General features: G+C 42.1%; 2 protein-coding genes across 10 annotated transcripts in view; one reads left to right on the plus strand and one right to left on the minus strand.

Moving 5' to 3' along the window:
* The window catches only part of GIT2 (GIT ArfGAP 2), a 32,799-nt gene extending 19,649 nt beyond the window's left edge, over positions 1–13,150 (minus strand). For 4 of the 6 annotated variants that reach the window (XM_086761443.1, XM_086761441.1, XM_086761442.1 and 1 more), the window contains exons 1-12: positions 12,896–13,150; positions 8,527–8,660; positions 7,860–7,972; positions 7,059–7,164; positions 6,630–6,716; positions 6,354–6,484; positions 5,148–5,242; positions 4,319–4,364; positions 2,725–2,776; positions 1,649–1,721; positions 1,211–1,308; positions 797–908 (exon numbers count right to left, since the gene is read on the minus strand). In XM_086761443.1, coding sequence (XP_086617569.1) covers positions 797–908; positions 1,211–1,308; positions 1,649–1,721; positions 2,725–2,776; positions 4,319–4,364; positions 5,148–5,242; positions 6,354–6,484; positions 6,630–6,716; positions 7,059–7,164; positions 7,860–7,972; positions 8,527–8,660; positions 12,896–12,947 — 1,099 coding nt within the window. In that variant the 5' untranslated portion in view covers positions 12,948–13,150. The remainder of the gene's footprint in view (positions 1–796; positions 909–1,210; positions 1,309–1,648; positions 1,722–2,724; positions 2,777–4,318; positions 4,365–5,147; positions 5,243–6,353; positions 6,485–6,629; positions 6,717–7,058; positions 7,165–7,859; positions 7,973–8,526; positions 8,661–12,895) is intronic. The other 2 variants (XM_086761444.1, XM_086761440.1) reach the window with 1 other exon arrangement.
* A 453-nt stretch (positions 13,151–13,603) lies between these two features.
* Positions 13,604–27,922, plus strand: ANKRD13A (ankyrin repeat domain 13A). Of its 4 annotated transcripts, none has more exons than XM_086761446.1 (16): positions 13,604–13,622; positions 14,234–14,341; positions 16,694–16,826; positions 16,961–17,085; positions 17,528–17,573; positions 17,732–17,875; positions 18,325–18,520; positions 19,606–19,672; positions 21,090–21,171; positions 21,763–21,821; positions 22,756–22,892; positions 23,272–23,429; positions 23,875–23,985; positions 24,728–24,879; positions 25,118–25,182; positions 25,989–27,922. In XM_086761446.1, the coding sequence occupies exons 2-16, from the start codon at positions 14,243–14,245 to the stop codon at positions 26,185–26,187; spliced, it is 1,773 nt and encodes a 590-aa protein (XP_086617572.1). In that variant the 5' UTR covers positions 13,604–13,622; positions 14,234–14,242; the 3' UTR covers positions 26,188–27,922. The 4 variants fall into 4 exon arrangements, with proteins under 4 accessions (XP_086617572.1, XP_086617575.1, XP_086617573.1 ...); XM_086761449.1 differs by lacking the exon at positions 13,604–13,622 and adding an exon at positions 13,634–13,721 and having other exon boundaries at positions 14,263–14,341; XM_086761447.1 differs by lacking the exon at positions 13,604–13,622 and adding an exon at positions 13,650–13,721.
* The last annotated feature ends 24 nt before the right edge of the window (positions 27,923–27,946 follow it).

Genomic DNA, 27,946 nt, shown 5'->3' on the forward strand with positions numbered 1-27,946 from the left:
TATGGTTTTGTCTTTTCATTCCTTGTAAGTGTTTAGACAAGTTAAAGCAAGGAGTGAGAATCATGCTTTAGCAGCTTAAGAAAATTCACATAAGAAGAAAAGAAAAAAACCACCAAAATAGACTACACTGGACAAATGGTTGTCAACATTCAAATGAAAAATACAGGCAAAAATTAAAAGTTAGAAAAGATTTTTTGTACTTTCTCTCCAGAGGGAGAACTAGTGTTCAGATATTGTTTCATACTGTCATGGCTACAACTATGGCTCTGTCTGGCTGTTGGCACAGGTATTTGTATTCTTTCATATCCATCATGCTCAGGAAATACAGAAAGTAAACATTTTTAGGCAAATTAGCAGCAAGTTCTAGAGCATCTAAATTACAGCAAAGTCCTGCATGTACAGAGCAGTCAGGAAAGCCAGAATCTAAAACACTGACAATATCCTAGCTGTCAATCAAAAGAAGTATCACTCTAAAAGCGTACAGCAGTGTTTTGGAAAATCTTAGTAAGTTATCACAAAAATCACAGCCATCTTAAAAAGATCTTCCTGAACTGCACATATCCCACTTGATTTAACTGTACTATAAATACTGACCTTAATAGAGAGCTCTCCTGTACTCAGGCATTATTTTGGTGGTCTAATGCATGTTGTCAATAGCCTGCTGTCTACATGATTTAGTTCTTACAATTTATAAGAACATTATAAATCTCTTTCTTCATTCTGAATGAGGCCATGGCATTGATTAAACCACTGAAGGACTGCACATAGAAGAGCCAACAACCAAAACTATACTCACCTTTTGAACCACTGAGAGGATTCCCCTGCTGTCTTCGTTTGGCATCACTTAAAATATCTATAACTAGCGTAGCAAATTCATGGGCATTAAATCGAGCCAGTTTCTGTCTTCCCTAAATTACAGAACAATTCAGGACAAAAGGTATATTGAGTATTAGATGAACAGCAGAGTTCCCAGGTAAAACTAAGACTGAACACTTTCAGCGAGTTGTTTGTTCAGTTAGGTTTATTGCAAAAAATGTGATTTAAATTATCCAGCTGCACACTCCAGGGCAGGGGAAATGTGAAACTGTTTTAACCTCTTTACAAGTAGATGCAACTCTTCTACAGTAACGAAGTGCAGTAAAGCACTAGTAATTAGAATACCTGGCCTATTAAATAAAAACAGTTTTCCAGTATAAAGAAGATTGCATACCTGATTCCTGGTTGAGGAATACTCTGGATTTACGGGAAGAAAAGGGACCACTGTTGTCTCTGTCACAAGTGTACTATGATTCTGAGTAGCAAGCCAAACTGCTCCAGCAAGAGAGAAAAAAAAAAAGAAAAAAAAAAGAGGGAATAACCTTCCTGCACTATTTGACAGTGTTTCTTGTCAAAGAATAACAGACCACCATTTCAAACAAACACAATCAATTTAAAGCAAAGCTTTTTTCCCCAGAAGGCTCTCTACTTTGTAAAAAACACAAAATTTTTTCAATTAATGTCACCTACAGATAATGCAAGACAAAAAAACGACCATTATCAGCAATTACTGAATACTAAAGTACTTTAAACAGAACATATGCTTGCACTAGCATCTTGTGTGTAATGTAACAACTCAAATTTATTTTATAAATATTCCAGAAAGCCTCACCCGCATCTGTTTCCCTTCTGTCAACTTCATCATACACATCCATGGCAAGTTCTTCAAATAAGTGGTTGCTCAGCTAAGGGTAGAGGAGAATAAACACAGCTTGAAAATAAGTAAAACCTAATAAGACCTCTATAACACAGAAAACACAAGAGCACAACTCTCCTCTTGCTTGGCTGCTTTTCAGCCTCTATAATTGTTTGTTTCTCAGCCTGCATAGCGAAGTAACCCGTTAAGTAGACATATACAACCACCAAATTGCTAGATACAGACAACAATACTGCTCTACACTTTTCCCTTACTGTTAATGGATTTTCTTTTTTTCTCTCCTATCTGATTACAAAAAGGCCTTGTGTATTTGGGGTGAAGCAGACCCACTGTGGGAACTGGGGATCCAAACGCCACTGTAGATGTGGGTTTAACAGAACAGTGACGACTCACAAAACGCTTGCGTGTTCCAAACTGTCCTCCTACAGTGGATGGTTCAAGAGAGATACTTGTGTTATGAAATCAGCTGACAGAAGATCAGACACGAAATTAAGGTGTCACAGGCCTTTGTGGATGTTTCACCTACCAACACGCAGTGCATTAACATCAGCAATGGGTACCAGACCTGGCAAGTAACCGACAGCGTAAGCAAGCCGGAACTGGCGGCTGAGCTTCCTTCTCCGGGACAAGCTGTATTAAAAAACCTAACATTTTCTGAGGTTTAGCTTTATTTACAGGAAAATCAGTCCCACCTTTTCCAGAGTCTGAGTCCTAAATTCTTAACCAAAGAACAACTGCCATCATTCTTCAACCCAGACAAAGCCAGTATGTTTACCTGCGTACTGGGTTTGGCTGGGATGGAATTAGCTTTCTCCACAGTAACCTGCATGAAGCTTGTTGTGTTTTGCATTTGTGGCTAAAACAGTGTTGAGAGCACCACCTTGTTTTGGCTACTGCTGAACAGTGCTTGCACAACATCAAGGCATTCTCTTTTTTCCTCCCACTCTGCCCAGCCCACCACTCAGCAGCACTCAGGCTCAGGGTAGGCATGAAGCTGGGAGGAAACACAGCACACTGGAAGTTTTACTTACAGACTGGAGCTTCTTCTTGGCTGCTTTCGCAAGTTCTGATAAATCTAGACTGCTATGAAAATGAAAAGTGATCATCACATCTACAGCATTTAATAGCTTGCTTAAACACAAATTCAAGATTTCAATAATTCAGGGATTAAAATGCCACTTTTATTTGAAACACCCTAATCTTTCAGTATTTTTACTAACGTTTTTAACAGACTGATCTTACTAATATTGCTAATATACCAATTAATATATTCATAAGCTTTTATAAACTACAATCTTAAATTTAAAACAAAAGAATCCCCCAAATCCTTTGGAATATGAATACCCACATTTGCATAGCTCAAGAAGCAATCAAGTCGTAGTGCAACAAAATGCTTTCTGTAAGGAATCTAAACAAAATGATCATTCCAACCAAAACTGGAGTCCACAGAAAACGCACGGGTTTGTTCCGCTGGACTCTGAGGTAGGTGCTCACCAGGCTGGCAAATGGCTACAACAATAGGGCTATGCTTCAAATTATTCTGTACCAATTAGTAAATTATCTCTTCCACTAGTTTCCAGCCTTGTACACGAGGCACAAGATGAAAACTGTGCAGTTCAACAGAATTTATTCTAAAAGCCACAGATCAGGAAGCTGACAAATTTTGAGTCCATATTTATATCACCCAAGGGAAGACTCCCCTGACCTACAAGGATGGGAAGGCTCAAATAAAACCTCAGTACGATTATCTGACGTCACAGGGAGTTGGTGTAGGCAGTCACTCAGACAAGGAAAAGAAAGACCAGCAGAGGTCATCAGGCAGAGGAAAGACAGCCAGGTTGTATGGCATGCTCTGCAATCTGGACAGCATCTTTGAACAAGTCATTTTCTCTGCATGTCAACTTCCTTCTCTGTGTAATGGGGCAAGTGATACTCACTCTGCTCTGCAAAATACTTTCAATTTAAGACACACAGTACTTTATCCAATAGCTAAATACCTAAAAAAATCACAGATGTTAACACCAAGTATTTTACCAACTATTACATAGTTTCTGTAATTTTTATTTTATTAGTTTCTCATAGAAATTTTGCAAGCAACAGGTTGAACAGTAGTTTACTTACAGCCGTCTTATTTCCAATTGCATAGCAATAAAAGAAAAATAGGGGCTTACGATTAATACTTGGTATGTTTTACACAAATAGGATTTCATTGATCGTAACCAAAAGTTAAAAGTACTCGGATGATCAAAAGTACAAATATTTTCAGACAAAAACACAGCTTTCTTGCAAGTATTAGTTTCAAAACACTGTAGCAGGAAGCTAGCTCAATTGGTCCTTACATTATTCACAAAATCTGTTTCCCAAAATCCCCATGCGTTCTCTTAATGTAACCTTCCCCCTGCATTTTAACAAATACAGTAAACTTCTATAATTTTCTGATTTTGTCTAAATGATAATACTCTTTCTAAACAAAAAAAAAAAAGCACTTCCAAGATTGATAAAGGCATTCATTAAAAAGTTAGAATGACAACAAGCTTAGAAGTTGTTTCAGAAAGGAAAGGAAACTTAATTATTAGGTTTTTTTCTTTTGATGTTTTCAGACATGCCACAGAACCAGCAACTTACCTGTCTGCCATCTGAGGTATAACAAAGTGCTGTCCATTTTTATGCTCTAGAATTTAAAACAAATCACACTTTAATAGGCTGTGACTGGACCATAGTTTTCAATGTTGTCAGGATATACAGGTGGTGCTCAGTTTTACTAAAAAACACAGTAATGAGAAACCCAGGAATATGTGCAACAGGCAACTGCAGAATAATTTATCTTGCCTGTAATTGCTCGATTTCCAATTATAGGAAGCTAGCAAGGCTTAAAAGAAAGTTTCTACCACAATTTGCTGGTGTTATCAAAGATTTCAGTTAAGGCTTATCAACTGTACTAAAATTCCACACACAAAAAATTAAGTTCTAATATAAGTGCCTTTATGGCACCTAACGGATAAAAATTTTTAAGTGTGTCATTTCAATGAGAAGAAATTACTTAGAATAATTTCCACAATATCTCCTGCAGACTATTCAGCATTCACAGAATTTCTATTTTCCCTGCGGTTCACTCCTTGAAGTTAAACAGTACTCATCTGATCTTGCACGTAAGTTTCTCAACACTTTCAGGGGTATTCCATTTATAGAACAAGTATTTGTAGAAAAACAGAAAGGAACTTAATTTTTAATTTAGGTATACTTAAAATCTTACAGTTTTATCTGAATTTTAAATGCATTATCTCTAATCTTACATTTTACACTTTTAGTTCTTCATGTATAATTTATATAATGTTGGAATATGCGGAACGCATATAAAAAGTGTACTAACACTGACACAAGTGTTATATACCATAGTTTGAACTGTCCTATAATTCCCACCAAAATATCTCGGAGCATAGGTTTTTCTGCTTACCTGGTTTCCGGCCACAGAGATAGAAAGCTAGCCTGTCGGTGAGTTCATACTGAATTTCCACCAGGCGCTCTGCCAGTTCGTGATGCCCACCTTGTCTGGTTTACACACACACACAGAAGTTACATCAGTTATTCATTCTGAGACATGCAAAAACTAAAAAATGGTCAGAGAAAGACATTCAGTACCAGACACTGTTCAACAGTGTACATGTTTGAGTGTATCAGAGCACAGACTCACAGCAGCGTTTTACACAGTATGTTCCATTGGGCAAAAAATTAGATAAACCTTTATGAACTCCTCAAAATGAGTCAGTGAAAATTCTGAAAAGCTTTACCTACTGCTTTGCTGTTGTGAAAAAAATAGATTGTATAGGCTATTTTGAATACTTTATTTACAATTTCCTAGATAGTTCCTGAGCTCATGCAGCAAACTCACTCAAATTCACATTTGATTGAAAGCACTGAGAAACAGAAATATTCTGGCATTCTGTGCTCTGCAACCAAGCGTTCTGGTTCTGGCAAATAGTGAACTTATTCAGTGTTCCATGTATGGCCTCAATTCAAAAGCAATCAGAGCAATAAGGATATTTTATTTACACAAATGTGCAGCTTCTACTTGATCAGTAGTGTCCAATTTTGCATAGAAACACATAAAAATCTTCAGTGCTGTGCTGCAAGTCTTGCAATGCCTCACTACTGGCCAAGCGATCAGCAGAGACATTCATGTTTAATCTTTCTCGACAGGAATGTTGTCTGCCCTTGGGGAGCCTGTAGCCTTTCCTGAGGGTGCAGTTCTGCCACTGGATGCACCTAACAGTTCACTGCCACTAAAAAGCCTGGTTTCACACGCTGCTCCCTGACCCATTCATGCAGTCCAGCCCTTTCCTACTGCAATTCCCTAGTTAATCCGCACTCCTGGAGTCGAATCAGCTTCCTGAACTTGCATAAACTCTTCTCAGATTACTTTTCTGCGAGCTGATAGATTGGCACAGTCTATTCTTTGGGATCACAACCGTTGTCTCAAGCATCCAGGACAATAGAGGCTACAAAACGACAAAAACACTATTTATGCTCTTTACACATTCACTCTTTCCAGAAAAGGTACTTATTAGCATCTAACAGTCAAATTATTTTAAGGACAGAAACACATCTAAGCAAGTTTATAATATAATTTATGAACATCAGTTAATATATAAGAGCCTTCTACCTTGCATAGTCAACTGGAGTTTTTCCATTGGAATCTTGCGTGCCAGGATCAGCACCATAAACTGCTAATAATTCCGCCTGCAAAGTCTGTCCTGCCTTAGCAGCAACGTGGAGCGGGGTGTTGCCTTTTTCCTACAAGTTTTTAAGAAAAATATCTATTTAATCAACAGGTCTGAGTAGAAAATTAAAATATAATGTCTATCAGCTGAAATCAGCATAAATATTACAAACAGTAAGAATTGATTGTATATCAAAATAATGAAAAAAGTGTTCATACGGGATGAAAGAAGTTGGCTTGAGCTCCTAAGGAGAGCAATCGCAAACATGTCTCCAGATTCCCTGTCCTTACGCTGGAATGGAGTTGCTGAAAAAGAAGCAGGATTGTACTTAATACAGCGGCAATAACTGTGATTCAGCATTTGTTTTTTTCAGCCATGCTTTTAGGAACAGCTGTTTTGTGTAAACGTTTTTCTCCAAGTTAACCGAAATTGATGCCTCTCAACCATCCACATCTCCAATATCCATATATATTACCCAAAAAAGCAGCTTCAAGTTGAAGTCAAGCTGTATTTGTTTACGTAACAGTGCCAAAGAGCAGCAATAGTTATCTCAAGTCAAAACCAACTAATTTAACTCAGTCAGACTTCACTGTTCTGCTACACAGAAGTTGTAGCTTCTGCAGACTGCCAGAAAAAAACATACTAACCTTACTAAGATCTTTGGCAGTGACGCTGTCATCTTCACGGCATGGCAAGCGATGAACAAATGCTAACATTTGATACTTAGCTCTAATGAATTCTGCTTTATTTGGACTGTAAAGAGAAATAGGAAAGAAAAAGAAATATTAGTGCTTTCACAATAATACAGATGCTCTAGAAAAAGGAAAATTCACAAGTCAGGGTTGCATTAGATCTTTGCATGCTCCTAGTAGCAAAGTTAGACACAGAAAAATATTTTCATAAAAAACCAACCCAGTGCAGATTGTCTAAGTATAGAGAGCATACTTTTGTTACAAACATTAAAGTATCTGCAGACTTTAGGATGTGGCGTATATTCCTTAGAAGCAAACACGGAATTTACAATTACGTCAAGTTAAGATCTGTACTTACTATATGCAGTTATTTACATTTTAAAACGAAGGACCGTATTCAGTGACAGAAATCCTCTCTCAATTTTTTTAATTCATCAAACTCAACCTCTTTAGTAGCCTCCAGTTAACTGAAGCATGTGCCATAAGAATTAAGTCTTTTGATTCAAGTACAAATAAAGGTCCTCACTATTCAAAGCCAAAGGTTAGGAATCAATACTTCAGAGAATTCAAGGAATGCATTTACATTTTTGCAATAAATTTTAAAAAATTAATCACTGGAAATTAAAAAAAAATAACAAATAAATAGTTTACTCTTGTTCTCTTTCAGCAAAAAAAAATATACACCTTACTGTCTCTCTCACTGCCAAACAAAATCACACTTCTACAAAAATAAAAATGCTGTAATTTTCCACTTACTGCACTTTATCCTGTGGGCTAGCTTTGCGTCTTCCACTCATAACAGAGGCAGGGTCCAGCAACGAATGTTCCCATATGGAGTTAGCACCGTTATTATACAGTGTTTCAACCATCTGAAATCCAAAACGTATACAAACAGGCAGTAAAGCAAAGTTGCTGCTAGCTGTACAGACTGACTGGTCAAGTGTCTGTAATTATTCTCAAGTAAACAGCAAGCCAACAGAGTTTCACATTCTGCGTGCCAGCACCCATAACCTGCCGGGATATCAGAACCGGGCACACGCCTAGGAGATTATCATGTGGAACATAGTAAGAACCCCCTTAAAATTCTCTCCTCTTCCCAACAGCAGCTCTATTAGGAAAAGAGGCTTGCTGTCTATTGAAAACTTAGGTTGAAGCAGATGCCTTGCACAAGTCTGAAAGAAAAGTTGAAGGTGACCTTCCAAAACAAAAGTATCCATAATGGCTAAAAAGCCACAGATAATTCTGATTTTAGTAGTCCATCACAGCAAAAGAAGAGAAATAAAAGGGAATTAACTTAGAAAAAGAAAGCTTAAAAGGACCAGTCCCTCTCAAACAAAAGCTTAGTGATTTAAATCCCATTAATTTTTTTTTTTTAATTAATATATCTAGTTTTAATGAAGGAAGACATAGTTTTACTTTTTACCTGCAGCAGTGTTGGCGGCCATGGCGTATGCTTGAGATGTCTCACTTGAGAGATGTGACGCCCCAAACTTCGATGAACACTACAGCACTCGTCACAGATCAGAATCCCCCTGTTTATAGACGCCCAACAAGGATCTGAAAAAGAACACATTAATTACAATACAGAAGGCAACAGGACCTTGTATTTCAAGCACAGAGTCTAAAACGAGGAGCCCTGCCTTCTAACCCTAGCTTTACTGCTTAGGCATTGCTTGAGCTTGTAACGTTACAACCTTGCCGGGCCTCTGCATGCTGCGGGAGTAACAGCCCCTGCACCTACTGGGGATGGAGGAGTCCTAGGACAGCAAGGAGATCTGCTGTGGAAACGATGAAAAAAGCCCCACTATTTCCAGTTCTTCCTACGAAAATACTTTCCTTTGTAAAAGCATAACGCGACACTGAATTTATTACCTTCTTGAAGTGCTTACTTGTCATTTAGTGAAGTCCTACAAAAATACTTCTAACAGCAGTACCTACCCGCTCTTTTAAAAAACCCTGAAGTCTATAAATAAAAAGTGGTAATAGTAGTCACGCTTTTTCACGTACTGCTAAATCTTCAGTTCTGTGTTATTACAACGTTTTTTACTTTCCACATTGAGGAATAAAAACACTCAAGAGTGTCACAGTAAAAAAAAAAAAAGAGCAAAGCACATATGTATCAAATTAAATGCTCAGTAAAATTAAAAGTGGATAAGAAAATTAGCTTCAACTGAACAGATCCAAATTGAAGCCATCTTATAAGCAAATCAGAAAGACAACTGATAGAAGGTGAAGCAATTAATAATATAAGCTAGCTATTATGTAGCTTCAAACACCAAAAAGTACAAAACTGAATAGGAATCAGACTGAAACTGAATACATGCCCAACAGGACACTGAACTGAGGTCCCTCTGCTGCTCTTGGCTCAGTCTTCTGAAGAAACTCCAGTTTTCTGTCAGTGACACATGAAAGCCAACGTGTCAAGACCCCTGCAGTAACAGGCAACTGAGCAGCAAGACAGACCTTCAGATCTCTTCTATTTTGGAAAATTCTTCATTTCAAATCCAGAGATAAGTTTGAGGCTAAATAAGCGAGTACAACAAAAGCGTGGTATCTGATGAGAGATCCGCATCCTGTCAGAACACATCTAAGCAACTGCACATCACAAGAAAGCCTTCTCTGACCCATGCAATAAATTTACGGAATCCCTGAAACATGAGATCTGATCACAGATGTGGTGTTTAAGCAGAGTTGATGTTGTGTGTGTGCTGAAGGCAATGCAGGCAAACCTGTTCGAACTACGGGCCGTGAGGGACGGGAACATCTATTCACAGATAACTATCACAGTCCAGAGCCAAATTAAAGCATATGTTTTGGAAAAAAACCTAACCCAATTTAAAAAACAAATTAATAACAAGCATGTAACCTCCTTATTAAATCATTCCATTATTTTAACAACTTTCACTTCTAAGAAGGAAAAAAATAACAATGAAATGAGATGCATTAGTGCTAACCTAACAACCCCAGACTGGAGGCAGCCTTCCAGATTAACGAGCCTAGTCCCTTCCCATTACAGACAACCTCAGCACACTCTCATTCATAAACTAACGGGGTTCTTCTGACAGCCACTGTGTTTCTAGTTTCAGTCATTAGTTACAGCTGCCTGTGAACCTCAGTCTGTTTTGACTAATAGTCATCATCAGGTTTTCTCCTCTACACCCACCTCAATATCTCACTTAACTGGCTCCAAACAACAGCCATTTAGCTGGGACAAAGTCACCTGCTGTTTCTTTGGTCATTTCATAGCAGAAACAGGGCTTTAAAACTCTCGTGAAGAAAGAAGCTAAGGCCTTGCTTGTAATTTCAGCTTGTACATTCTACTTAAAATGAACCACACTGATGAAAGAGTCCATGCAAAATCCGTCAAAAACTGAAAAAAAAAAACAACCTACAATAAAGGAAAAACAAAAGGAAAGACAACAGATGGATTCAGCAAGAGAACTGGAAAGTTCAGCACAACAGCCAAAGAGAACAGTCTCTGCTCCTACCAAGTGCTGGGGTGGCCAGAGAGAGGACGGACAGCAGCTCAGGGCCCAGTTTAGGAGCCTAAATGATACGGAAGAGAGCGGATTTGACAGTGTGCGCGGCAGAGAGTGGACTGATCAAAAAGCAGTGGGAAGTTAAGCACTGCAACCTGACTTCTGAGTCACGCTGGTTTAACTGAAAGTTTTAAAATGAAACTGCACAACCATTTCTAGCCCCTCAATTTAATTCATACCTGGCAGACTACCATTTACTTGTTCCCAAGTAACAGATGGGGATGGGAGAGGGAGAAGGAACAGCGTTAGACAGTCTGAAGAAACAGAGCGAGCTGTCACTTTATGGGAAAACTGATATTTCAGGTCTAAATTTAATTTAACGAAGTGTCTGTGCTGGAATTTATTTGATCGTTTTCAAGAGATCAAATGAAGGACCAAATCAAAACATGCTTAAGCTGATACCAAAACACAACAGGGGAGACGCTAGAAAGATAGGTCAGATCTGTTTTCAGGAACACGGCAGAGTGATTCAAAACAGGAAGTGTGCGATGAAGCCTGTCAGTTTGAAATCGAACTCCTGCCTGAAAATAGGAAGTGTACCAGAAAAGTACACATAAAATCACCTCATGTAAAGGGAAACTACTCATACTATGCCACAGGGGAAAAAACCAAAAAGTATCAAGTTCAAGGGGCAAGCACTGATGATTACAGCAGCCGGGCATTCTGCACTTGCCGCACCTGATGAGGGTGGAAAGGCTGCAGCTCCCCCAGGTCTCCTGACACAGCTGCATGCGTAGCAGCTCCCAAACACCCTTCTGACAAATTCTCTCCGATTTAACTGAAAGAAGGGTTTGATTTTTATTTTTAAATTTAAGAAAGGGTCGAGTTAAGGTTCTTTTTATATATACGGATAAGCCAGCAAATTTCTTCATCCAGATGAAGTAAATATCTGACAGTGTTATAATGTCACAACACAACAAAATAAAAGGCCAGCTTACAAGGTTACCCTAACAGCGATTCTGATACACCGCATGCTCCTGACGAGCTTAACGAACACAAACACAGTAGCACAGCTTTACCTCAGAGTCGTAACACCACCCATGTTTAAACGCACAGATATGCCACCTCCTATGAGATAGGGACACCTGCCTCCGTAACACACCCAAGCTCTGTTTATTGGGAAAACAAAATTCTGTGAAGACAAAAGTAACTCCCTGGGAGTTAATCTGGGATTTTTATTATTTTATTTTTTAAACAGAAGTACCATTTTACCAAAGTTGTTATTCCCTCTCGCACCTTCTGGCCATTCAAGTGTTATCTACATTACAGTGTTTTAATCCATTTCAGTATGTACATAAGTAATTATATTGTAAGAACCAGCACAGAGTACAAACAACAAAAAACAGGTAACTCTGAGAAGGAAAGACAACAAATACACACAACTGCTAAAAAAAAAGTAAACTGTACGCTGTTAATTGTAAGAACAGCAAAACTACAGATGGTCAGAAAAGGAGATGCAACTCCTTTCTAAAAACAAGATTTGTTTCAACAACGTCCCAAACTCACCTGCAGGGTCTGGATCTTTCAGAACACCTTTTCTTTGAAAGTTTGGGATACTCACACTCAACCCAGGCCGTGGGGCAAGTCATGCACTTAACAACTGGAAATTTTACTTTCCCCTGCCCCTCAGAACAAGGCACGTCTCTCATCCTCACGAGTCCCCCGAAACGGCCACTGTCCCACTCAGCGGCACGTTTCCAGCCCACACCTCTACCCCCATCTTCCAGCTCCGTGACTGGAAGACCTCTTCAAGCAAGCCTTCCTCCTCTCGAAGCTGCGAGGTTCCAGACCCCTCGCCATCAGGGCGGTGGCTGTCCACAGGCCCCCGGGCTGACCCGAGAGGGCAGGGCGGCGAGACGGCGGGAACAGCCGGGCTACCAGGGCGACCTGTGTGCTTTAAAACTGAAATTAAAGCCAACTGCGGAGAGGCTTGAGCGCACCGTCGGCTCGGCAGAAGAACGGCTCCTTCAGAAAGGGGCCGATACCGGCGGAACCGCTGAAAACGCGTCAAACCCGGCTCTCCGCCGACGAGGGGCCGCTACAAGGCGGTGACACCGCCGGGATCGCCGCCTTCCCCTGGCAGGACCCCCCCCTCCGTCCCGGCAGAGCCCCTGCGCTTCCCGCCCCTCACGGCCGCCACCTGCCCGCGCCCCGTCGGGGGCGGGGGGGGCAGCGCCGCTGCCCGGTCTGAGGAGAGGGGGATGGGCTCGCCCGTCTGCCTTCGCCGCGCCCCCGGCCGCCGGCGGTGCCTACCCTGGGCGCTGCAGTCGGCGCAGACCTCGCTGCTCCTCAGGCGCTTCGACATGGTGGTGGTGGTGGTGGGCGGCGGCGGGACCGGCCGCTTCCTGCCGCGCTAACGGGTCCCCGCCGCCAGCCCCCGCCAGGCGGCCCAGCCGAGGCGGCAGCGCGCAGGCGCACGGCAACGCCGCCCGCTCCGCCGCCGGCGCTATTCACCAAGCTGCGTGCGCCAGCGCCGAGCTGCGTTCCGCGGGAGGACGACGGGGCCCCCAGCCGCCATGTTCGTTCCTGGCAAGAGGGCGGCAGTCAGCCGGGGCGAGGCGCCGGCCACGTTTGTCCCTGGCAGCCGCCCGCTTCAGGCTGCACTCTGCTTCAGAGAAACGTTGTGCTTCTGCGGGAAAACACAGAGACCTCCCGCAAGCGGCTACGCCGACCAGCTCGTTATCCCCTCGCGACTGCGGCAGAGCCGGGGCTGGGATAAACGAGGATTCGGAAGGCTGGCGGAAGAGGCTGCTCCATCAAGCCCTGCCCTCACTCGCCATGGCGGCGGCAGGGAGGGCGCTCCCGCCCCGCTCCACGGCAGGGCGGGCGGGCGAAACCAACTCTCGGTGGAGGCGGGGGGAAAGCAGCCAGCGCTGAGCGCCACGTCCGGCTCAACGCCGCGCCGGCGTCCCCCGCGCGGAGGGCAATGGGGCAGCTCGCGGGCGGGACGTTCCCTCTGCTCTCCGGCGCGGGGGGGAAGGTAGGCGGGGAGCGGCAAACTTCCTGCTGCTGTGGGTTCGCCGGTGGCGGCCGCTGAGGGGAACCGAGGGGGAGTCCCCCCCGCACCGGCTACGCTGTGGTCCGTCCCGGCCGCTGCCCTGGAAAGACGGGAAGGAGGAACGCGGGGGTTTGCGGCTGGGGGTGGCAGGAGCAGGGGAGACCCTCAGGAGTGGGGGGCCGGGGGGAGTGGGAGGGTTCCGGGAGTGTGGGGCTGGAGGCGGGTGGGCCCAGGAGCAAGGGACCCCCAGGAGTGTGGGCCCGTGGGTGAGTGGGCCCAGGAGCAGGGGACCCCCGGGCGCGTGGGGCTGAGAGGCAGCGGGAGGAGGGGAGGCCCTCTGCAGTGTGGGGCTGGGGGGGTGCACGGGAGGAGGAGACCCCCACGAGTGGGATTTTTTCATGGGGCGCCCCTCGGAGCGGGGTGAAGGGTTCGTAGGGGGTTGCGGCGCAGTGTTTCCCGCCACCACCTGGAGCAGGTGGGTGCTAGGAGAGAGGAGAAGCTGAAGGGATCGGGGGTTGAGTAGTCTGGGGTCTCCAAAATAAAGAGAAGGGGGAACAGTGAGGGTAGGCACCCTGCTTCCCCCGCTCCTGCAGGTGTGTGGCATGATGAGTTCCCCTGGCAGGGCCAGCAGCGCGTTTCCCCTGCACGTCCTGGTCTGGAATAATGACTACAGGCGGCTGGACGAGGAGCTGCAGGACAAGGTAACCGGGATGCCCGACCGGGTGATAGAAGGGCCGATGTGGCCCCGAAAGAGCTTGTGCTATGGTACAGGGCTTGGGGCCCCTCACTTGCTGCCTTCCTGGGGAGAAGTAACCCTGATGGCACTGCCAGGTCTGTTTGCTGGGCTTGTGGGATTGCTACGCTTCTTTCTCTTTATCTATTTATTTGTGGTTGCGGGAGTGATGTAAGAACGCATAGGAATATACTTTTTGTTTTGCAGGATGTTAAATGTTGACATGTTATCTGTAAAGCTGTGCTCAGAGCATTTGAGTGTGGGTTGCAGAATAGTTCTTTAGAAAGTATTAGGAGTCATTGAAACAGATCAGGAAGAGCAGATATGATGGACATTATTTTTTTTTTTTTTCTGTGCCAGAAAAGCAATAAATACCGCTTACCTTAACAGGACCATGCAGATTAAACTAGCCTCTAGCTATTCTTACGGCATCATTGCTGCCCAAGACTGTGGGGGCAGCGTTTTTATACTGACTGGCATGTTTTAGCATCTCTGGTAAAAAAATGGATCATTGTTTCATGCTGTAGAGTAGAAAAATACAAAGCTGTTCCCTCTCTGGGTCGGCTAAGCGAGAAACGGTGATGACGTAAGGAAGTGGTCTGAAAAGCTGCGGCAGAGCTGGAGCAGCAGACGTTCTTGCCGAGATGCTGTGTAAAAGCCCTGACATTCGCTAGTGTGGAGTAGAGTTTGCAGAAGCAGAGCATATTAATTACATTATACCTGACACCACAAGTATATGAGCCAAAGATCTGCTGTGCTGCCTCCCGACTAGCAGCTATCATCTGCAATTCTAACAGTACACCACAACTTACTAATGCTTGCTTGGAGCATGCCGCTGTCCTATTTTTAGGAGAATCTTTGGAATGCAGTTACTTTTTATGCAATTCACGTGATCTTATTCCTTAAAAGAATCTTTAACCTTACTGGCACGTTGCTTCTGTGTCTTTATTTCTGTTTCAGTAATGTTCTTGCCTGTGAAAGTTTGTAATTAAGTAAGGATCGTTCTGCTGCTTGTTAGTCTGAGACTGCAGTTGGGTTAGCACCCGCACCGGCGAAGTGATGCTTCCTGCCTCAAACACTTTATACTGCGAGGAAATGAGCAACGTGTTAAGATGGAATATATGTCTCTTACTTCCTTTATCTGCTTGTAAATAACTTCTTTTTAAGTATTCCAAAGATATGTTTCCTCCTGCTTCCTTGGGATAAGCTTCTTGCTGTCGGAGGGGTGCGTGTGGGAATCAAAGGACACTTGCCAGCAGCACTTGGTGTGGCAGATGAGGGACAGGAGGCGTGGTTGCCGGTTAGCAGCAGCACACACAATGGGGAGGGACGCCTTAGAGCCCTTTACCTGCCGGTGCAGTAGGCATTGGAGCTGTAGGAAGTGGGGAAGCAAATTACTTAGTATTCTACCACAGAAGTGAAAAGAGAATGCTTTAAAATGAAACTTTCCCTACTCTGTGTGTGATCTTTCCAACTTAATGCTGTCAAATAACCGTGTTAACTTGCATAATAACTTTCCTTCTTATTCTGCTATTGACTTTCCCCTTTTCCTTTAGTTATAGATGCTCTTCTGTTTCAAATCTCTAAGCTAATAATGAAAAATATGTAAGGTATGAGTATGTTGTGCTTGCATGTTTTGGATATTTATGCCTGTGTAGTAGTGTATTTTTTTCTTTTCTTTTCTTTTGTTTTTTTTTTTAGTGACTTGTACAAAATGCACTCACTCTTCATTGTGCTGTGTGTGTCAGTTAAATGGATGCTTTGTAAAATACCATTTGCTTCTATACTTTCAAAAACTGCTATACAAAATTGGTGGTGTATGCCCTGTGACTTTGGTTTTTTTGCTCCTCTCTGTTACGTTGTATAATGTTAAACCCTGTATTGGTCTCTCGGGCTGTTGACTGTCCATGGTGCAACGCACGCAGACTAGAACTCCTGTCTTCTCCTGAAAGAGACCCCTTCTGAAGGGAGACAGAAGGGGAAATAATTACAGGAAAAGAAATGAGAAGCATCAACAAGAACTCAGTCGTGTCTTGCAGTGATACCGGTTCTTACCATGTCAGTTTTACAGGCCCTGTTCTGCTTCTCTTTTTATTTCGGTGGGGAAGTAAGATTGCGCTGAACAGAGTGCAGAAGGGCAGTACAGTAGTGTTTGAAAACGGCTCTGCACCACAGACTCACATGTGGGAATAGCTGGGGAATATTGACTCCTGGATTACTACCGCCAAGCTTTGTTTGTATAAACTCTTCTCAGTGTGCTCTGATTAGTTGCGTTTGATGGGACAGCTTCAGCATTATTTCTCTCTCCGCTGCTCAACAGGATGTTGATCAACGTGATCCGCGAGGCCGGACCTTGTTGCACCTTGCTGTTTCCTTGGGTTATCTAGAATCTGCCAAAGTCCTCCTCCAGCACAAGGCAGACGTAACTAAAGAGAACGCACAGGGATGGACAGGTAAGGATAGCTTGGAAAACAGAAGTAATGTGTTAATGCTTTTCAGTGGCAGATGTTGTATTTTGACTGCTCTTACATTGTGTATTTTGCTCACAAAGCAAACTGAAACTAGCTTGTGTGTGGATTCCTTTCAGTTTTACACGAGGCTGTCAGTACAGGAGATCCGGAGATGGTACAAATGATTCTGCAGCATCGGGACTACCAACAGACCTCCATGACGCTTGGAGGAGTTCCTGAATTACTCCAAAAGATTAATGAGGTGATTACTTAGTTTAAACCTCTTACTCCAGACTGCAATTCTCATTCAGGTAGTTCAGTTAAGTAAACTGAAATCAGGGGGGCAATTGTGCGATTCATTTCAACTTGCATGTTCCATAGTGCAGTGGGAGATGGAGACGTTTTTCCGTTACTCTGCTTTGAAATCCTTAGTCACGAACTCCAGCATTGGAGGCTGAATCTTGAAGGTGTCACTGCTCCTATAGCAAAATAAGGAAAAATAGCTCATCAGAAAGCAGCAGTGGTAGGCCAATGTCTTTGACGTTTGTTAGTTTCAATTTCATTTTTTTGACATTCATTTATTGTGTCTCGAGTTGTGTTCTTATTTTGTTTTTCTTTAGCTAAAATGTTCACGAGAAATGCTGTACTGCGTGTTAGATCTAAACTATTTCATGAAGTATTCATAAAGTATTTTTCTCCTCCAGACTCCGGACTTTTACGTGGAAATGAAATGGGAGTTCACTAGCTGGGGTAAGGACTCGTATATAGACGCTGTTGTGGTTGGAATAATGAGCATAGTACTGAGCAATCCTGTATCAGAGATACAGCTTCTGCCCGAGTTCAGACTTCCTGTGCGCTTCGTCTCTTGAATATTTTCTATTTACATTTTTCTCATTTTTCTTTTACAGTCCCACTGGTTTCTAGAGTTTGTCCAAGTGATGTCTGCCGCATCTGGAAAAGTGGTGCCAAGCTGCGTGTTGATATCACTTTACTGGGCTTTGAAAACATGAGCTGGGAGAGAGGAAGGCGTAGTTTAATTTTCAAGGGAGAAGGTAAATATTTTAGCATGTCTGCACCATTGATCCCCAAGTACTATGTGAGCCACAATAAGAAATCCCAGTTTCGCACAGAAAGACCGGTTGAGTCTGAGTACTGAATTTTATAAACGTTTTTTATACGTGTATTCTGTGAGTGTCTCGTAGAGATACTGTTTTGCGGTTTAATGTAACAGCTTAATTTCTTTCCTTAGAGTAAATCTGAGGTCAAAATTTGGTGATAGGGCTAAAATTTTACTTCAGTCTTTTACTTAGTTTTCCCCATTCTGTTCTTCTGCCCCCCAAATAGAAAATAATTTTAGATACAGCTCCACATTTAATCTCAGCTGAGTGCAAAATACAGTGAATTAGCGCCCACTCTGATTTGATGTACAGTATAGTCTCACTTTTTTATTCTGGAACACTGTTGCCAAGTTTTTTAGATTGAGATGTACCATTTCCGACAGATACTGGAGGCTGGGCAGAACTGATTGAGATCAATCATGATGATAAGTTTGTAACAACGGAGCGCTTTGAGATTTCCCAGCACATGAAGCGTTTGACACTGGGATCTATGACACCAAAAAGAAAAGATGTGGAAAGACGCCTTACATCTCCAATCATTAATACGTGCCTTGATACAAAAAATATTGCTTTTGAAAGGTAAGGTACAAAGTTTCTCGTAACAAATAAACACTTCAAGGTTATAGATGTTCATACTTGCAATGAAGCTTTAAAGACAAACTCTCTAAAGCCCTGGTAATAAAAACTTCTAAGGCTAGATCTGAAATTACTTTAAACTTCATATCCCATTAGGTAAAGAGATTTGGCTTGGTCAACTTGCCACTGCTGTTTGGCACAAAGTTTCCAGTTGAAAGAACTGATTTGCAGAACGCTTCCGGTTTATCTTCTTAGTAAGATCAGTGTTAACGTCTCAATAAGTTTGCGTTTCACCCAAATCCATAGGTATCGTGCTGAAACTAATGGGCAAGGACTTGCGTCTTGTAGCTAAGTCAATCAAATCCGGCATGAGTACTTCAAATAAAAATACATGTATAGTGTGTCTGTTCACAGACGCACATTTGTCTTCCTTGTTTACTACACATGTTTATCCAGGTATCTGTCAGCTTAGTTCAAACAGTCCTTGTTAGGAAGCTCCTCTTGAAGTGCTCTGTGATGCAGTACCCATCATGATCGTACAAAACAAGTGTTTTCAAAGGGAGTTGTGTAACTCCAGCATCTTCTGAATATTTAGTACCCTTTCAAAGCTGCCCAGAATTAGTCCCGGTGACGTTCCCTGAACCTTAGTAACTGCAGCATCTACGCATCCCCAAGCTAAGATTTCTTAGACAGACTTATTCTTACAAACTGGTTCCCCAAATTGCAGTGACAGCATACTTTTGAAATTAAACCGTGTGTTAAAAGCTGCCATGCTCGGGCTGTCAGACAAAATAATTTGGTAAGTTTTTGGGCTGTCATCCTCTTCTGTGGCTCAGGTATCCACATCTCAGTGTAAAATCTCTGAGCCTCTGGGCTGTGGCCATGGACTGAATAAGAACGGAAACAGCGTGACTTCCTCGGCCTTCTCGTAATATGTGTGTGTGAGGACAGGTTGACCTGTGCTTTTCTTGGGGGTTAATAATCAAATAACCTGTCAAATGTTGTTTAAAATCAATTTTAGAAAAATGGGCTGGGGATTATGTAAAAGTGCAACTACATGGATGCTTATGGTGTTCATTTTTTGTCAGAACCACCTCTGGATTCTGGGTATGGAGGACAGAAAAAGCAGAAGCTGTAAATGGTTATGAAGCAAAGGTAAAGCCCGTTCTCTTCTATTAAGACGTCTTACAGCTAACTGAAGTGTGATGGTGTTTTGCCTTTATTTCCCGAGTATTTCAAGTCTTAAACTTCCTATCGAGTATTTTATTGCGTTGCCGGCAGAGCTAGGCAGGAGTGGGGAACTTCAAGGCTGCCAAGCCTGTGGGAGGGTTGGTGCCTGCATGCAGGAACGTCAGCAGGGGCTTTAGTGGGGAGGGAGGATCAAAGTGTCTCAGGAGAAGAGGGGCAAATGATTCAGTGTAACTGGTAGAACTCTCTTCCATCCAAAAACTGGGATTTAACTCATTTTTGGATATTGTCATTCTTTCACCATTTAAAAGTCGAGAAACCTGTTGGGGAAGTGCCTTGAGCACTCTCTAGTAAGAGTATTGCGAGGAAATAACAGCCTCCTGCTGCCATGAGTTGCATCGTGAATTAGAGTAATAAAAGACTGTTGGTAAATTAAAGACCCAGACTGTGCTCATGAGTCATACAGTTGCTTAGATTTGTTCTGTGTGACACTGGTTTTTGTCTTCCGTTTGACTTCAGTGAAATACTTCTGAAAATGGCTTTACAGCCTTACTGTGTTCGGAATTTAAGTTAAGAATCACAAGAATTAACTTTCCTGATTCATAAGTCTGTGTTTACTCTGGGTTTTGGAATTTGCACAATAAATAATATTTTGTGATTTCATTTAACGGAAGAATAAATGCTGAATAGCTTTGTATGCTTATATGAAGTTCTTTCTGGTAGGACTGCAGGACTATTCAGTTGGACATGGGGTTCATTAGAGTTCCTGCAGAATTAAGCTATCGCCAAATTTCATGTTCATCTAAACAGTGACTGCTGTTTGGAAATAGCGTTATCTGACTTTCCTTCCTGTTCTCTCAAAATTGCTGTCCAGGTGGGGATTCTTTCCAGCAAGTTTGGAAATGCCTGTCTAGCTTTGAGGTTGGCTTATTTTGTTACGAAAGCGTATTACAAAGTGTGTAAATGTGCTTTCCAGGAACTTGGTTGAAAGGCTGACTTGTGCTGCCATCAAACTTCTGTCATTCTTTCGGCACAGGATGCTTGCAAGATTAGTGCTGTCTGGAGATACTACAGCAAATGATTTGCAGGGTTTTTATTTTCTCAACTTGCCCAGCAGGTGGCATGGAGTTTCAGCCTTAGCGTAACTCTATCAAGAATGTGTTGTGTAGGATTTACGTTATACCAAAGTGAATAGAAAAATCAAAACGCCACATTTCCTGTTTTACCACTGGTGTGTTAAAGATTGAGATCTTTGTCAATGAGGCAGACCCACGTTGCTTTACTCTTTAGATTTGTGTACGTGGTGTTTTACTAGAGAGAACTCTCCTTTTTTAACCTGTGATGCTTTTGTCTTTTTGGTTTTTGACCTTGTACTTTTTTTAAGGTATACATTGCAAACAATGTGAATGTGGTCACAAGAATCCGAACGGAACATTTAACAGAAGAGGAGAAGAAAAGATATAAAGGTAATTTTCATAATAATAACTGGAAATAAGTAGAACCTTTTGGATCTCTGATACCTTCTCTGTGTGACTGCAGAACTGGACAGATAGGCAAGGGAAATACTTTTCTTGCTGGCTTTGTCCTGCTTTACTTGACTCCTAACATACAAATAAACTAGTACTTATCCTAGCTGTATTTAGACAAAAGAAGAGCCCTTCAAAACTGTTGAAAGTTTATTGAAAGTTTTGAAAGGCTGCACTTTTCCATGCTTTTTCCTGTTCTGGAATGTATTCGTGCCTCTGCTTTGCTTTGGCCATTATTACAAGATTCATGTAGGCTTTGTTTGCTTTGACTTTTTGTTTTGGTCCACTAATTTCTTCTAGTATTTAAACTAAAGTAAAGGGTGACCAGTCAGTAACCTCATATGGAAACACTGTCCTTCATTTGCCTGCCTTGGGGCCCGGGAGGAGAGGTGCTGTGAATAATAAAGCTCTCTGCTAATGGCAGAGACCAGTGAAAATCTTAGCCTCTGTTCTGTGTATTGTACCCGTTTTATACTGCTAATTAATAGTAATAAGTTTTGTTTGTTTGTTTTTCCCTCCTGTTGTCTGAAGCTGACAGGAACCCCCTGGAATCATTTCTGGGTACAGTGGAGCATGAGTATGGTGCTCAGGTGAGTGTCTTTGACGTGGTAAGAGGTCATTGCAGCGCAGAGATCTCTGCTGGTAGGAGTTGTATGTGTGTGGAGTTGCTTCCTGTTTCCTTAGTTTGGTCACAATTTTGACAATGAGGTTTAAATTTTCCCTGAAGGTGGGAGTTTTTTGTTTTGTTTTTTTCCTTTTGTTTGAAGTCCTCAAATGTTCTGTATGATTAGCACGCACCTCCTTCTTAATGCTTATGAAAAAGAGATAGAATCCATTCGTACAGCAAGCGCTGGGGTGTGAGCAGTGGCAGTAAATCTGAGCAAGCGCAGATCTTGGTGGCAACCCACCAGTAATCTGGGAAGACATGTTCACAGACCTGCAGGAGGCTCAGGTGGGCGATCCTGCTAGCATGGTGATCACAGACAAAGATACAATGAGAGAATGAATTGATGTGTTAGCACACAGCTTTCCTCCAAGCTGCTGAAGAGCAATCTGTCCTCTACTGTTCTGAAATGTTTCAATTTGGTTTAAAAACTCCTGTGCATCTTACTTAAGTATGTACAGGTAGATAATAGATTTCCCAAATGCTGGGTGTGTGTCAAGGTGGCATTACAGGTCTTTCACGGATCTTGATATTTTTCTTTAAAATACCACATCAAAGTTTCTCTTTAATAAAGGATTTGGAGCCTAGAAGTGCTGTAGCTTGTGTGCGCATCTCTGGTTGGTTTCTAGCTTTGAAGTGTTTAAGTAGATTTTCCTGTCTCTAAAATGCTTGGTGATTTTTAACCTCAATGGGAAGCAGTCCAAATGTGTATGCTTCTGTTTGTGACTATGTGTCACTGGTATCCAAAGTAGAGAATGAATTATTTCACAAGAGGTAACTTAAAAGTTTCTTATAGCAGCCACTGTCTATTTGTTCTGTACTTTTGTGTTTTGTTTTGTTTTTTCTCTCTCTCCTTATAGAGCACGACCAAGACAACAGAGTATGCTGCAAGTAACAATCCTACTGCTATTACTCTGGAGGAATACTTTGACCCAGAATTTGATTTGAAAGGTAGAGACATAGGAAGACCAAAAGAAGTCACCATTCGAACGCAGAAGTGAGAAATAAGATTTTAACTATTTCTAGGTTGTCTCTTCCTAGTAATCTAATCTCTGGAAACCATTTTTACAAATATCCATTGTGGTTTTCCCTAAGCTTTCAAAATCAATCAAAAGAGAGATCTTGAAGTATTTGGCTATAGTCTAATTCTTCTTCCACTAAGTCAAAGAAAAGATTTGGAGTATTGCTGTAACTTGTTCGTAACCTCCCGTGCTTTGCCTCTGGTCTGACCAGGAATGTGGTTCGGTTTCTCAGAGCAGTAACTGTTCTGACTCTTTGAGATGTGTGAAGCAGGTGACATGCATGCTATGTATTTTGCTTTGCATCTCTTCCTAAACTGTAAACTTAAGATGCTTTTATGCAACTTTCTCTTTAAGATTTAAAGCAACCTTGTGGATGAGCGAAGAGTTTCCCTTGTCACTTATGGAGCAAGTCACTCCAATCATCGACCTGATGGCCAGAACTAGTGCTCATTTTGCCAGGCTTAGGGATTTCATCACTCTGGAATTTCCCCCAGGATTTCCTGTCAAAATTGGTAATATTTAGCAATTTTTATTATAGCATCTTCTTAATTTCCATTCTTTCTAGGGGCTTTGCAGCATACATTTACAAAACACGTGTTAATGTGTTTTGTAAACCCAGACCTACATTGTCTTGTACATCTGGGCTCGTTGAATGCAAATTCTGAATGGCCAGCACAGAAGTACGATTCTAAGGGCCGTACCATTTCAGTAAGAATGAGCTAGCCCTTTCCTCTTAGCTTTGCTGCCTTCGAGTTGGCAAATCTTATTATAAAATAAGAGATTTAGAGAGACAGTGAGAATGACTAAGGGCAACTTCTTGGTGAAGTGAGTCACTATATACTTGATGCTGCTTGTAGAGTATATTCAATAAAGGTGTGAGGGTTTGATGTGGCTGTAGGTGTGGACGTGGATGAGCGAGTTCTCTTTTTGACAGAAATCTCATACTCTTTGTTACAGAAATTCCCCTATTTCATGTGCTGAATGCACGAATTACATTTGAGAATGTCAATGGCTGCAGGACGGCTGACAAAACATCACAGGTGGCTGGAGGTGCACAGTGTGATTCAGGTAAGGAGTGGAAAAGATGCAGTGATCACATCTTTTTACGCGTCTGTCGGTGGAATGCACAGAAGAGAGACATGGGTTAACTCCAGAGAATGCAACGTTCACAGGTGAGAGGGAGCTGCAGTGCATTACAGCTGATCTGGAGTATGTGAAACCGATCACATTGACTTATTCTGCCGCTCCCATGCTGGCCAGACTGACTAAACTGAGCCGTAGCAAGCTTTCCCAAATGTTTTGAGGTCTAAATTCTGGTACAGGCTATTGCTATGGGAAGCAGAATACAAAATTGCTGTAAGTGACAGCTCAGTCTGCATGCTCTTTCAGAAAAGAGGGGATTATGTTTGAGTAGGATGCTAATGACTGTGTGTATCCAGTGATACTCTGTCCTGTGAGCTGTTGCAAGCCCATTCATTGGGAATAACCTCAGAAAAGCCACTGTGGTGCTTCTTTTGCAATCTTTTTTTCTTCCATATCTAGTTTTGTCAGAGTTCGGCTACCTTAGCGCCCTGCTGCATGCTGGTTTGATTTGTGTAACTTCCCAGCATCGTAAAAAAAGACCTTGCATTCTGTCTTTGTGGTTGTTTGCCACAGAGGTCCTTCAGAGCCTGTTGGTATATTTAGCCAGGTGGTTTTTCTGAATTTTTGGAGTTAACTTAATCATGCATAAACATTTATCAGAATTTTTAAAGTCACAACCTGTGAAAATATACTATGCCATGTTTCTAATGATATTTGGCTTCTGTAGGTGCTAATTTTGAGGTTGACCAGTCAGTGTTTGAGATCCCCAAATCTTACCATGTCCAAGATGACGGCAGGAGCATACATGTTCAGGATGAAGATAACGAGATCATGCAGTTTGCTATTCAGCAGAGCTTGTTGGAATCCGGTGGAAATAAGGTAAGTGTGCTGTAGTCTGTGCTGTGCAGATCTGACAGTTTTGGCAAGGACGAGGCAGCCATAGCTGCATCTCTGAATTAAACCAATGTAGGAACTATTTTTTTGAGAAACTCAGAAGAGAAAAATATAGTAAAGTATTTCAAAGAAGAAGTAAGAGTGATTAAAGAGTTGCCTGTCAGTGAGTTGCACTGCAGATGTGTTAACTGCTGTGGAATTGTCTCTCTTTCCCCACGTCTAGGAAGCGGGGGTGCACTCCAATGGAGCGGTTGCATATTCACAGGACTTCAATATACAGTATCAGAGGTAACTAGTTTTTTTTTTTTTTCACTTCAAGCCATGTAGTGACAGAGCAAAATACTCCCACCAGTAGCATGAAGCAATCTTACAACTTCTTTGTGTATGTAGGTAGCAGATGCATAGAACTCAAGGTCTGTTTTCTCGTGCTTTTAGTTTTCCAAGAAGCAAGGACTCTAAACTGGGTCTCGCTGGTTTGTGTAGTATAGCGCTTTAGCTCAGCTGTGGGAGCGGTCTGCACACGTAACAGATTCCTCACCCGACAAATAAACAGTCCTCCTGTTCTGCTCTAAAAACAGTGAATTTGGTCCCTCTGGGTTGAATGTTTGCTTATCAGATGCTGCACGCTTCAGGGTAGCTCTTCTTTCTTTTCAAAATCCTTTTATGTAATCCTTATAAATTTAGCAACATATATTTAATGGACCCTTGAGAATATGCTCTGGTATCTGGGGTCTTCCTGCAGTTAAGTGCAAAGAAATCTTTGTGCACTCAAAGAAGTGCATCCTCTTGGTTCTTTTGTATGTGGAAAATCACGTTACCTTTAAACTAGGTGAGAATGATTTTAAGAAGCCCATTGAAAGTGTAACTGCTAGTATGCATGAAAGATTATGAGGAACCTTCAAAGAAGAGGTGTTACGTTGGGAATTTTACAGATGTTAGAACAACTGCTCCCTTACCCTGAAAACTGCTTTCTGCCCTTCGGGGAGAGATTTTTCAGCTTTGTAGTTAGAAAACAGTTGCTAGGAAGGATCACTGCAGGAAACGTGAAATAGGCTCTGTCTCTCTTACTTCTCAAAGTTCTTTTTCTCCTTCAGGGCGCTGCAGGAGAGCTATCTAACGAGCTCGGGTAACTCACACTGCAGCACCCCCCGTGAACCTTCCAGTTTTGAAAAAGACTTGCAGCTTGCCATGGAGTTGTCTGTCCGAGAGCAGGAGGAACGAGAGAAGCAGCGTCGTGAAAAGGAAGATGCAGAGCTTCAGCAAGTTTTACAGCTTTCTCTTGTGGAAAAATAACTCTAGCAATTTTCTGAATTAAGGATGACCAAATCTGCGTAAAACTGAAGGCCTTCAGAGCTACCAGTCTGAAGACTACTCCTGGATTGCTTTAAGTAAACATTTCTCCTGCCTTCTAAGTTGGCATCATCAGCTACAAAAAGATGATTTATTTTTGTTTGAGGGAGTTTCAGATCACAGACTCCGCATTTGAGTCCCCAACCATGCAGTCTTAGCTTTGAAGGAAATTTTTTTATCTAAACCTGTTTATGGAAGAGCAGATGGAAATTTTGCTTAGCATCAGGATATAGGATTGCAGTAAAGCTTGAAAACCTGATTTATGGGGGAGTTCAGGAGGGAAACTTCATTACTTACCAAAGAAATACTTATCTGCTTAGTAATTTCTGAATAATACAAAGCCATTGTCTGTTTCTTCCAGGTGTTACACGGAAGAGTATCTATATACATATACACACATAGGTAGCTCTCCCTGCTGACAGATGTTTCCTGTTGGTTTTGTTTATATGTCATTCTCTCTTTTCCAGTTACTGAGATTTTATCATGTGCTCCTGCTTCAGAGGGATAACTTTATACTTGACCAGCTAATCCAAGCTCAAGATTAAACTAGTGCTTTCTGAAAAAGGACAAAACAAGTAGCCAGTAAAATTTTAGATGCTGAAATGGGACCGTCTGTCTAGTAAAGCCGCACTTTCTGCAGTGATTCAAAACCAGCTAGTTCCCGTAGTCAGAGGGCAGCAAGAAAATAAGCGATAGATACAGGTGCTTCTTTGCGATCACTCGGTGTGTGCCTGAGTGCGTGCCTGTGTGTGGGTGCTAAATTCAAATAGAAAAAAAAATCAGGTGAAATTTTAATGTAGACTTATTGGAAGATAAGTTTTAATTCTGTCACCCGAAAGGGAAAAGTGTGTTGCTTTTTAAAATTCAAATGCTCATCCTTCATGTGAATACATATATTTTTTTATCTGACTATTTTTATTGATTTTAAAACAAGCCGATATGACTACGCTCATAAAAAGGGTGTTGTAACAATTCGCAAGTACATTTTCACCAGCTTTCCTCAGGTCTCTCGTCATACGATACGCTCGTAGCTGTTTTATCCGCACTTCTGTCAGCGTTTACAGTCCTTACACTGTGACTCACAAGTGCACTCCACACGTACACAACGTACGTCCGCAGGAAAGCCTTACAGCCGTTAAACGTGAGCAATATTCCTGTGTTCTGGCTGGCGGGAGCGTTAGAGCCTATGGTACATACGGTCTGAGCTTGCTACCTAATCCTGCGCTTGTTCCTTGGGCGAAACAGGGCGGTTTTGCGTGACCAACTATTAACCAGTATAAAATCACTAGAAAATGGACTTGATCATAACCAGTGAGACGGTTGGTAACTTGGAACCCTATTTTAAACCAATAATCCGTTGTTTTCCGTAGCAAATGATTAAAATTCCTTCAGTGCACAGTAGAACTGGCATAGCTGCACCATTTCTGTTTAAGGACACGGCTTGCATCCCTAAATAGCTTCCCTGGTGTCTGCAGGAATGGTGAGTTTCTTGCACGGTGGCAGTGGCCTGTGTTGGAATTGCATCTTTCTTTGAGAAGGGGATTACTGTGACTTCACAGGAAAAACAAGAAAGGGAATAAGCCTTGCATTGAGCTCTTGACAAAGTTGCGAGGTAGGAGATGAAACTGTGGTTTTTCCTCCAGCGGAAATAAAGAGTGCTGTTACCTTTATAAAACCATCTGTCTAACGCTGCTTTTTTTTT

The sequence above is a fragment of the Chlamydotis macqueenii genome, chromosome 17 (genome assembly GCF_036417535.1).
Source record: "Chlamydotis macqueenii isolate bChlMac1 chromosome 17, bChlMac1.mat, whole genome shotgun sequence".
In the NCBI taxonomy this organism is placed as follows: domain Eukaryota; kingdom Metazoa; phylum Chordata; class Aves; order Otidiformes; family Otididae; genus Chlamydotis; species Chlamydotis macqueenii.

Coding starts and splice junctions, on each gene's coding strand:
- ANKRD13A (XM_086761446.1), top strand. CDS start 14,243: ATGATGAGTTCCCCTGGCAGGGCCAGCAGCGCGTTTCCCCTGCACGTC. Junction 16,827..16,960: donor GAACGCACAGGGATGGACAG/GTAAGGATAGCT, acceptor GATTCCTTTCAG/TTTTACACGAGGCTGTCAGT. Junction 17,876..18,324: donor TTTAATTTTCAAGGGAGAAG/GTAAATATTTTA, acceptor CATTTCCGACAG/ATACTGGAGGCTGGGCAGAA.